At 44.8% G+C, this 12,146-nt stretch overlaps 1 protein-coding gene across 2 annotated transcripts in view; it reads right to left on the reverse strand.

Moving 5' to 3' along the window:
• PRKCA (protein kinase C alpha) overlaps nt 1-12,146 on the reverse strand; it is a 404,614-nt gene that overhangs the window by 245,310 nt on the left and 147,158 nt on the right. For both annotated transcript variants that reach the window (XM_043585073.1, XM_043585072.1), the window contains exon 3: nt 979-1,061. In XM_043585073.1, the coding sequence (XP_043441008.1) occupies nt 979-1,061 (83 nt within the window). The remainder of the gene's footprint in view (nt 1-978; nt 1,062-12,146) is intronic.

The following is a 12,146-nucleotide window of genomic DNA, read 5'->3' on the forward strand; positions in this document are numbered from 1 at the left end:
TAGCAGCTCAGAGCCTAGGGCTCCTGCTCGGTGCAGCTTCCTCTGGCATCTTAGCAGAAACGCAATGGAAGTTCCTTTGATCCCTGTGCCCAAATAAGGCAGATCGGAACCCCAGAGCTTACCATGAGTACACCCTCTTCAGAAAAGGGAAGAATTCAGCCCTGCCTGCACTGACAAAGCTGTTTTGAGATCTGTGTTTCCTGATAGGAAGAAGAGCCAAAGGTAGGAATAATAGGTCTCCTCTTCCAGGCCTCCCCTGCAATTTTTTGTTGCTGAAATATTTTCCATGTAACAGCCCAATTTTCCACTCAATATATTTTAGATACTGGTGTTTCCCATGCCTCCTGGCTCCCACTCTCCTCTGATGATCCCATTTTTCAGTAAACAAGAGATGTAAGCAAGAGAGATGCTCACTAGAGGCAGCAGAATTAGGGCACAAATAAAATTGTGTGTTCACACATGGGCAGCTTCAGAGATCGGTTGTTCAGTGGAGCAGATGCTAAATTATTTAAATCGACAGCAGCACTTATAACACATAATGAAAAGGCAGCAAGGATCTCAGGAAGCAAACTAGAAAGAAGATGTCACATCGGCTAAAAGCAAAGATGGCCCTTTTAGTCAATAAACCGTTAGGGTGAACCGTGAAAGGGGATTCGTGTTTACGTTGTAACATTTGTCAACGTCTTCAGAAAAGCAGCACACTGTGTTAGTGAAAGCTCTTACTATTAACTTGGTGGAGTTGGTCCACGTGGTCGCCCAGAGTGGAAGAATACAAGCTAACAAACTCTCCTTCGACCCTGCCAGGGCTCAAAAGGGCTTTGTATCTGTTCACTGGTAGGAGCCCAAGTTGTACAGGACCCATTGACAAGTCTTCCCATTAAGAACGTGTGCCAAAGCAACAGTTGCACGGGCATTAAAAGAAGAGGTTGAAGTCAAAGATCTGCATTAACGTCAAATGACAGTTTTCAGTCTACTTACGTCAGTGTCCGGTCCCTTATCCGCACCAGGACAAGAAAAAGTGACAAATTCATGGCACCTCTTGTGAACCACAAAACAGCAAACTGGTGGAAAGAAAAGAAAACTAAGCTTAGTAATTAAACAGACAAACTTTGGTTTCCAAACAGGGCTACATGCTGTTAGAAGTCAATTTCATTTCACAACAGACAGAATCTTAAACAGCAATCGGAAGGCTTTTTTTTCAGGACTCAGCAATATTTGGTATCCATCAGACTTATATATAGAAGAACCAGAAAATGCCAGGATTCAGGGCTTAACGAGACCTTAAGCCTAGTTTCTATTTTCTAAAGTTGAGAGAGAGGGAGAAGGAGAGGGCCAGAGATTCTAAGACAATTTCCCAAGGTATAAACCATGAATCAGTCTCAGGTACTTTGCACTGTCCTATACTAATACACAATGCATGCATATAAGTGCCTAAACACATGACACCCTGTGGGTAAAATTTAAAAAGGTAATAGCAGATCATATATACAGTATCTCCATCTGTGGGTTGTAGAACTTCCTCAGAATTCTGAACTCAAGACCACAAACTCAATCTACAGAAAACAACCCTTTGAAATGAAGAGGGGGTGTGGGGGGGGGGAAGGCCAACACCTTCACACAGATGCCCCTTGGAGTTCTGGGGAGTCCCCACAAATCTACTACACAGCAAATGTTTTCCAAGTTCAACGTGGTTTTGCTAAATACTGAGGACGGATCAAAGAATTGTTACAGAAATAATTCCCTAAGAGATTTTTAAAATTTTTTTTTTCAACGTTTATTTATTTTTGGGACAGAGAGAGACAGAGCATGAACGGGGGAGGGGCAGAGAGAGAGGGAGACACAGAATCGGAAACAGGCTCCAGGCTCTGAGCCATCAGCCCAGAGCCTGACGCGGGGCTCGAACTCCCGGACCGCGAGATCGTGACCTGGCTGAAGTCGGACGCTTAACCAACTGCGCCACCCAGGCGCCCCTCCCTAAGAGATTTTTATGGATAGCATAACATGGTAGGATACAAAATAAGTAAATGACTTAGGTAGTCTTTCCTCCAAAGCTTCAAGTCTAGTACTCCACTGTTCGTTGCTGAACAACATGCTAAAAAGTATACCCTCAGAAATACCGGGTAAGCCCTAAGTCTTTGCTGCAGAAGGAAGGCTAGAGCTCCCCAGATTCTGGGCTCTTTTTTTTCTTCCCCCAAAGATACCACAATTCCCTGCACACGTGGCCATAGACAAAGCCAGCCGAAGAGGGTCAGTTGTTTCCGTGAGAGGGAGAAAATGGCAGGTTTGCAGACAGCGGAGATCCTAAGGGGAGAACAAGTACCAAGCCCAGTATTAAGAAAGTAATAGAGGGCCTCGAGTGGCCATTAAGACATTCAGAATGTTTTTGATAAGCTTTGGTAGCCACCAAAAGGTTTGAACAACAGTAACACGGACAGAAACAGTGCTTTAGGAGGGCAAATGGTGGCCAATAGGAAGAATTTAAGGGATCAGATTTGGGCCAATAGGCCCAATTAGAAGCCTCTTATATAATCTAAGGATGAAGTAACTGTCATCCTTCAATCTGCTGAGAAATAGAAGTAATAGATGCCAGAGAAACTGCAGAAGAACCAACCAGACTTGCCAACCAACCCCAGACACTACTGAGCATCCTGTTAGGTGTCACTTTGATGGGTCCTTGCACATGCAACATGTAACTGAATCCTCAACACTATTTAACATGGGTCACCATGTACATTTTACACAACAGGAACTATGGTCTCCCCTTTCCTTCCACTGTGTTCTAGCTGTTGACAGGAGCACAACGACAGAGGAGGTGATGCCAAGATTTTTATACATGGGTGGCAGAAAAAAGGAGTGCAAGGATGACACACACATTTCAAGTATATGTATTACATATGTGTATATGTATGTGCGTATTTTATATCTATAAGGTAACCAAGGGGCATCTGGATGGCTCCATTGGTTAGGCAACCAACTCTTGATCTCAGGGTCATGAGTTTGAGCCCTGCACTGGGTATGAAGCCTACTTAAAAATAAAAATAAAATAACCTAGAGGAGGAAGATGTGGGTACGCCCTGTCACAGCAGTGGATAAGGGAGGGCTGTTTTCTTTTAAAATAGTTTTAAGATGGTTGTTATACAATGTCACTATCAAAGTCCTTATTAAAAATAACAATTAAAAAAGGCGGGGGGGGGGGGGGAGGTAGGCCAGACATAAGTAAGCAGAGGTGGCGGTAGGAAAGGACCATCCATAGGAAGGGGACAAGGAGGTCTTGAAGAGCATCCTCTTAGAAGCAGAAATGCCAGGGCACCTGGGTGGCTCGATCGGTCAAAAGCCTGGCTCTTGATTTTAGCTCAGATCATGATGTCACATTTTGAGAGTTTGAGTCCCACATCGGGCTCCACGCTGACAGTGTGGAGCCTGCTTGGGATTCCCCCACCCGCATCTCCTTTGCTCTCTCTCACACACGCACACTCTCTCAAAATAAACTTAATAAAAATTAATTTAGAAGCAGAGATGCCCGAGCAAAGGCTTCTCCTTGGCTGCCTGCCAGGCCACTGCACCTGCCCACCAGGATGGCAGGAGGGGACAGAGAAGTGACAACGAGTTCCCAGGCTGCCCCAGCAGTGCCAAGACACTGTCAAAGGCAGCACTTAGCTCCTCCAAACCCTCAGAGAAGCTTTTTCACAGTGTTTCTGCTAAAAGCATCTCCCCAACCCTCTCCAAGGGTAGATAATAAAGCAAGGCTGTGATGGCACAAATTAATCTCATCTGCTGGCTCTCCCCAGGCACAAAGTCATCGCTCGCTCACTGGAATTAGCAAGATAAATTACGAAGGGAAAAGGGTCACAGGAGCATTATTTCCTCATCATGGTTTATTATGGATATGGTGTTTTGAAAGGAAAATGAGCATCCGGATTCCCTACTTAATCGTTGTGGGTTTGGTTTTTTTTTTTTTTTTTAAACCATCTCTACATCAGGTGAACACTTTGGAAAACCTGTATTTATCAAATCCATTTGAATTTTTTTTTTTAATCTGTCCTTTCAATCCCCATGTACCTTTCAATGCACTTATCAATCTCAACCCACAATTATTTCTGTTTTGTGCCTCAAAAAGCCTATCAAATTTTACCCCAAGAAGTTCCAGGCCCTCGCTACATGGTGTAATCTGCAGGGGTAGCAAAGAGCCCCAGCTGTCTCCCAAATTACTTCTTCCTAGCCTACCTTACGTGAAAGTCATACCTAGAAATGCGTGGGTTCACCCAACAGGAGGTGAAGGGTCACGTGGGAGCCATCTGAACCATAAGGACCCCGCAAGGCCTGTTCAAATACTCAAGATTCAGAATGGATAATCTTCAAAGTAGAAACAATGTGCCCAGAAGCAGGAACAGAAAGCCCAGTTACCCCCCTCCTCCCACCTCACCCCCCCACTCCAAGAGGGCAGGGACGAAGAGCCTATATTCCCATACCCTGGCTGCACACAGCACTGGTCTGAGAAAGGCCAGCCCAGAAAGCTGAGCAAGGGCCAGAGATTCCAAAATGATGAACGGTGGGCCTTGACTTTGGTTTCAAGTTCCAGACTAAACCGGGTAATGCACATTTTGTAAGGTAAGATAATATAATGCAAACATTTGAGAAGTCTTGCTGGGGTAGCTGAAGAACGAGGAACAGACTGGCTCAGTAACGCCAGAGTACTTATCAGGTTTATGTAGAGAGGGGAAAAGTTTCCCCCGGCTAAAAATGAGGAGCTGTTTTTATTTTTATTTAGAATCCTGAAGGTGTTCAATCTCACCATGCTGTATGGAGCGAGGGGGAATCGAGGCAAGTCAGGGATAAGGCAGTACCTGTCACACGGTATGCATTTGATACGTGTTTGCCTGACCTTGGCAGACAGGAAGTGGACACACATCATGGCAATTTTCTCCCACCCCATGGTTGGTCCTGGAGCTGGACCCTAGGTACTTAAGCCTTTGCTCAAATGAGCACAGGCTGGCTGGTGAGAAGGAGCCAGAGCCCCATTTTCCAAAACTCTGGGGCATGCCTGCTTACATAACCAAATGAGAGCTCTTAAAATATGAAGCTATCATGCAGCTTAAAATCACAAAGTAAATCTTCATATTATTTCCTAAGCACAAAATCCCTTTCCTCTAAGCCTCTACGTGATATGCTTATGCTACCCAACGGTAATGGATGACACATGAGACGCACAAATCACACTGGGCCAATGAGGTGGGAGGACGACAAAAGAAAAAAAAGACTGCAGGCTTGGCCAAATAACGGTTCTTAACGTTACCTGGCTTTAAAATTGGGAGTGCTTCATCTACGAGTCCGTATCACACGCTAATCTCACTTCCGGGAGTAAGCGAAATGGAAGTTAAGCAGAGTGTTCACTGTCCGTCAGAAGTCGATTTCCAAGACAGACAAACAGTCACCTACGTGTGGCTCAAGAATTCACAAGAGTTTCCAGAAAAAACTAGAGGTCTGCCGCGATGCTGCCATGTTGATGGTAACAGCCGTTTTCAGTCATGGTCATTAAAGTCATTCATCAAAGTGAACAAAACCCAGCAAAGGGCAAAGCTGAAAGCCGGACACTCCGTGTGAGAGGAACACTACTTCTGACACTGTACCCCCTGAATCTGCTAAGAACTGATTTAACTGTAATTGTCTTGGCTCATCAGACACACCTGGGGGACTGCAGAGGACGTGGTTTCCATGCCAAATGTCCTCACAGAGGTCAAAGACTTGGGGGCTCTTGACACTGGGCCACGTTTCCTGGAGTGATCTTGGCCAAGTGGTATGCCCAGAGCCACTTTCTAGATTTCATTCGAACCTAGATCTTTACTAAAAAGAGCATGGTGGGCCAAGGCTACGTACAGAGCAATCAGTCACAGCCACCTGCTTCCGGCTCATCAGGAACGCCACCAACACGAATTACACATCAATCGGGGAGGCACATCAACTGCTCGGACAGGAGAGAAAGTTCTAATGGAAAGTGACCCATCACCACCTCATACCCACTAGGAAGGCAGTTAACAAAATAACACGTGATGGCAAGGATGAGGAGAAACTGGAACCCTTGTCTCATGATGGGGAGAACGTAAGATGATACCTAAGTTAAACCCAGAACTCCTCCATGAGGCAACAATTCCACTTCTAGGTCTCCACGTTCACGGCAGCATTATCAAAATAGTTGACAACAGAACCAACCTCAAAGTCCACCAACGTATGAATGGATAAGCAAAATGCAGTGTATCCATGCAATTGATTTTTCAGCCTTAAAAAGGAAAAATTCTGACATATGGTATGATAGGGTAATGATCTCAAGGTTCATCCCTAAGTTAAACAAGACAGACACCAAAGGATGGCTGTTGCATGATTCCACTTGTAGGAGGTACCCTAAAAATAGTTAGATTCAGGGACAAAGTAGAGCAGAGGTCACCACCAGGAGCTGGGGAACAGGAACAGGGAATAAGCACTAAATGGGTAGAGTTCTACTTGGGACGAGAGAGTGTTCTGGAGATTGGACGGCGGTGACGGCAGCCCAACACTGTGAGCCCACTTGATGGTGTTCAGCTATGCATTTGAGATGATCCAAGTGGTAAGTTTTAGGTTATGGCGCTCTTACCATGATGAAGTTTAATTCAGCAACTTGCAACACTACTTATGAAATTATAAATGAGAGAGCCTTGCAGTCCTGCGTATGGGAATCTTCCACGGTAATTCTTGTTCGCACTTGATTTAGAAAACCAAGTATTTGCTTCCATTGCATGAAATTCTTTTTTTTTTTAAATTTTTTTTTTCAACATTTATTTTTGGGACAGAGAGAGACAGAGCATGAACAGGGGAGGGGCAGAGAGAGAGGGAGACACAGAATCGGAAACAGGCTCCGAGCCATCAGCCCAGAGCCCGACACGGGGCTCGAACTCACGGACCGCGAGATCGTGACCTGGCTGAAGTCGGACGCTTAACTGACTGCGCCACCCAGGCGCCCCCATTGCATGAAATTCTTCACACAGTCAGTGACAGAACAGAGTGAAGATGGGGGTGTGGGGTGGAATTCAGAGCAGAGGACTCCTAACTCCTGAGGACCAGAGACGTGTTTCTACCAAGCCTCCCATTTCACTCACCAGCAGCCAATAACGCTGGTAATAATGATGGCAGAGGCAAGTGCCCTTAGACTGCAGGCCTGGCTTTTCAACCAGATCTTTGCAACAGTCACACTCTCTATGTAGGACGGCATTAGCCCTGTTTAACACTTGACATGGATTAACAGATTCATAGAAGGGAACAAAATATACACTACATACCACTTTCCATTTCTCTTCAAGCAATCATTGATTTTCCTTTTCACCCTCAAGTCTGTATCATTTCAAATTCAGGTCAGCATCAATAAATGGAACACAGGCATAAAAAATCCCTGTTACCCAAAATGGAGGGGAAAGGGTACAGCATTATGTAACAAATCCCAAATTCAAGGGAAAACCTACTACATTTAACAGTCCGGCTTTATTCAGAACAGAAGGTGGCTAGCTGAGCTTCCTCGAGTTCCTTTTTTTAAATACATGAATGGCTGCCATCATGTGACGTGGCTGTAATTAAATTTTGCTTAGCTGGAAGGGATTAATGAAAGGTAGCGTCACATCAGAATATGATGAAATGAGAACTCTCTAAGGCAAGTGAACCACGTTCAGCTTTGTAGGGAGACTCACAAAAATCCGAGCCTATGTTATATTTGCATGCTCAAGGAAAATTATTGGTTTCAGATTTGTAACAAGGAAAACAGTCTTCTCGTGGCATATGTGTTCAAGTTGTATGAAAACAAATCAAGTAAATGTGCTTTATCACATATTAGCAGAGGGGATGACAGTTTTCAGGTAGTATACTCTGCCTCGAGAATTTGTGCACACGCTCCTAACCAACTCTCACAAACTCCCAAGGTTCCCGTTTCTGACAGGCACGCCTCTCCTTCCCCCAGGGGAGTCACCTTTAACCTTTTCCTCTGCTCTCAAGTCCCCAAGTCCCACCTGAGGGCTTTTTTTTTTTTTTTTTTTTGCATTCCTTCCCAGTTGCATTTTGAGATACATTTTGGAGAAAGCAGAGACGCTGAATATGAGGTGTGAAAGAAGGGCCCCTAGGTTACAGGTCAGAGCAAACTGGGCAAATGGCGTGGCCATCCTCAACCAAGAGAAGAGCCTTAGCAGCACGGAACGCTAAGGGACAAAGAAAGAAACCAGATCTTGGCATTGGTGTGGCAGTCTCCTCCAGACCTTTCAGGGATGTGAGCCTCCAACAACCTTTCAAAAGATCTTTTTCTCCATATATCCCTACACCTCCACGTACACCATACACTTTTATACAATGGAATATATAAAATCATTACCACAGATGCTTTTACAGTTCATCATGGGAAATGAACGAAGGAGGGCAAGAGGGAAGAATGAACCAGAACCTGGAAACCCGCACACCCGCTCACGGGAATTACACAGGTTGAAGGAGACGACATGACTGTGTTTGCTTTTGGACAAAGTGAGTACCCTATGCTGCTGGGTCACCCAGATAGCTGTGCCAGGCAAGCAAGTAGACCTCCAGGGTTAAAGGTCAAAAGGCAGCTGGGACCTGCAGACCGAATTTTAAGAGGTATCTGAGTAGCTGAGAGCTGAAGGCAAGATGGCAGATGGACTCCAAGGAGCCCAGGAGCGTGTTGGCGACCCCCACATCCTCGGCTGACAGTGGAAAGGAGGTGGTGTTATGCGAGGTGAGACGTCCGAATCCTGACTCTGGGGCCTGGAGAGTGGGAGTGGGGGTGGGGGTTAGGCAAGAAAAACTTCAAGAACAGGCAGGCCAATCACCAGTATGAAGGACTCTTCCCGACTCAAGGAGCAAAGAGGAGATTTGATGATGAGATATGGCCCAAAAGGCACACGGTCGGAAGAAGGCAGGTAATGACAGCCACACATAGGCCAACAGGGCATTGATACACAGCCTCCCTTCTGTGACTTATTTCCGCTTGACTGTCATAATCGACCCAGAACCGAAACGGGATGGACATCTCCGATACCATGAACAGAGAGCAATAAAATCATCTTAATACTTCGCGTAACTGTGGTATAAAGGCCCATCTGTTTCACGGAGAAAAATCCCTTAAAGTGTATGACAAATCAGGCAAACGTGTCTGAAGGGAAATCCCAAGGCTTGATTTTTAAGCTCAGATCCTGCGGCAGTTTTTGTCATTTCCAAATCAGCTGAAGGATCCAACTTCCTTTTAAGTTCCTAAGGGCATAAAGCCTTCACAGGCTGGCAATGATTGCATACATTCTACAGAAGACTTTATCAAGCCTGTAACACCAGATTTCTCGACAGTATTTTTTTGAGGGACTTTTCTTTTAAGCAGCGGGGTTCACAGCAAAGTTGAACAGAAGATAAAGAGATTCCCCTGTATACGCTGTTCCCCACACATGCACAGCCTCGCCCACAGGACACATCACCACTAGAGCTGGGCATTTGTTACAAATGATAAACCTCACTGCCACATCATTACCTCCCCAAATCCATGTTAACCTTAGGGTTCACCCTCTGTAGTCTTTTAAAGTCCTATTTCTTTTTGCTCAACGGTAACTCCCGTCTAAGAGCACCAGTCTGACTGCAGTGCGGACCCCAAAATCACACTTGCGGTGAAATGCGCATGTTTAACAGCACCCCAACCCTTCCCCAGAATGGCAGGCAAAAAGGAAACCTCAGCTCCCGAACTCTGGGAAAACAGAAGGTGATAACACGTGAGGCAAACAAAGAATGGGCACCTGCAGTATAGATGAAACCTCGAAGTTTATAAGGCAATTCCATCCAGCCTGGGGCAGGGGCTCAGCAGGGATCAATGTATTTGTCACTAGGGTTGTAGAAAAGCTACATTGTGACACAGCATTGGAAGAAATATTCTGGAGACTCCAACAGGCAAAGAAACGGAGTCTCCTTTCCTTTTTCTGTCTCTAAAGGTCTTTTTCTAAGCCTATCTCTGGGCAAGCCTTTTGGAGAATCTCATCCATTCTTTATTCATTTAGTAATGCAGCAAATATTTACTGAATATCTAATATACGCTTACACCCCACCAAGAATGAAGGTCAAGGGATGGCCAAGACACGGTGCCTGCTCCTAGGGAAGCTCAGGGTCTCGTTGAGCAAAACCTGGAAAGTAGTAGGTATCTCACACAGACTCTCCCCTTACTCCTGTCCATCCATTCCGTTTATCTTTCCCTTTTCTTCCTCTTTTAATTTGTTATAATGTAAAATCCAGGGTATATTTTGTAACACGTATCATTGAATAGCTTTATGGTTTTTTATTATAAAAGTGAAACCTCAGTTTTGTCTCAAGAAATTTAAACAAGTTGCAATACATGATGTCCGCCATTCGCTCTAATGGACTCCAGGCAAGGAGAAAACAGGTGAGCCAAAATTGGTACAAGTCCACACTTACTGCAGCTCTGAGACAGGTATATGGTCTCCTCTCACGATGTCTGCAGATATTTGGAAATGTACATAATAAAAGTCTGAGAGATAAGTTAGGTGGGGTTTTGCCCATGTGGTTACACCCTTCCTCCTCCATGATTCATCAAAGGCCATTGAGATATTCTGAGAATACTGACAAAGAAGTGGTTAGAAACACCAGAGCCAAGACTTCAAAAATAAGTTACTTTTGTACCTAGTAGATTAAAAACAATCTCGCAGCTCTTTCAGAGGACAGGATTTCTCCTCCTCTAACAGGTGTCTTTCTAGCTTGTCTCTGAAGCACACTCACCTTCTTTTATTATTTCTACTCCTCTCCCCTAACAGACTCGGAAACGAAAATGTCATCTGATCATTTCTGGCATTAGCTGTCCTGTTGTGGGTTGAATTGTGCACCCCTCTCTGCAAATTCTTATGGTCAAGTCCTAACACACTGAACCTCAGAATGTGAAATTATTTAGCAACAGTGCTGTCACACACATGATTAGTTAAGAGGAGGTCATACTGGCACAGGGCAGGCCCTAATCCAATAGGACAGTGTCCTTACAAAAGGGGAAATGCAGACCAAGACACACAATTGTGCTCTCTCCCCCTAATTTAAACATTAAAAAAATTTTTAAGAAAATGAAGGCAGAAATTGGGGTGATGCTCCTACAAGCCAAGGAATTCCAATGATTGCCAACAAACCCCCAGTCTGGGGGAGAGTCCTTCTCCCTCACTGTCCCTAAAAGAAACCAATCCTGCCGAGAACTTTCACCTCAGATTCTCAGACCATAAACGTATCTAAGCCAAGTACTTTGCTAAAGCAGGTTTAGAAAGCTTACATAAACCAAGGCAGTTTCTGGAAAACAAATCATTCCATCAATGAACATTTTTAATCAGACCAGTGTGCCCCTGTGACAAAAAAACCATCACATCCCATTTCTGAAATGGAGCCCAGTGTAATCAGAGGCAGTAAAAGTCTAACGTGTTCAGGGAAAGGCTCCACAGGTAAATAAACTTCAGATTTCGATCAAGGGATATGAACAAGCAGGAAGGCCTTCAAGGAAGTCATTCTTCCCTGACAGCTCCATGGGCTAGCATACCTGAGGCCCACAAAATTTAGCTGTGTCACCAATGGAGACCGAGGGTACCTTTAAGTTCAAAGCAGTGACATGTGATTAATAAGGCATTAAGGTGCTGTTCACACTTTACCCCAAGAAAAATAAGGGCCCACAAGTGACTATAAACAAAAATCCAAATTGCTGATATGAAATAGAAACCCTGACATCTGAAAAGCATCTGGGATATGTGCATAGATTTGCTCATGATTACAAATGAGTTTAAGTATAATCAGCAACTCAAAATTAAAATCCTTGATTTGTGGGGCACCTGGGTGGCTCAGTCACTTGAGCATCCAACTTCGGCTCAGGTCATGATCTCACAGTTCGTGGGTTCGAGCCCCACGTCAGGCTCTGTGCTGACAGCTCAGAGCCTGGAGCCTGCTTCAGATTCTGTGTCTCCCTCTCTCTCAAAAATAAACCACAAAAAAACCCCTTGATCTTGTGTATGGGTGTCCTGCTTAATACACTAGCCGGTATCTGCAATCAAGATAACGAGGGCTGTGTTTGCACAAGGCCTGATTATACGTCAAGTGCTTCCTTCATCCCT

This window comes from Prionailurus bengalensis, chromosome E1 (genome assembly GCF_016509475.1).
Source record: "Prionailurus bengalensis isolate Pbe53 chromosome E1, Fcat_Pben_1.1_paternal_pri, whole genome shotgun sequence".
Lineage (NCBI taxonomy): Eukaryota > Metazoa > Chordata > Mammalia > Carnivora > Felidae > Prionailurus > Prionailurus bengalensis.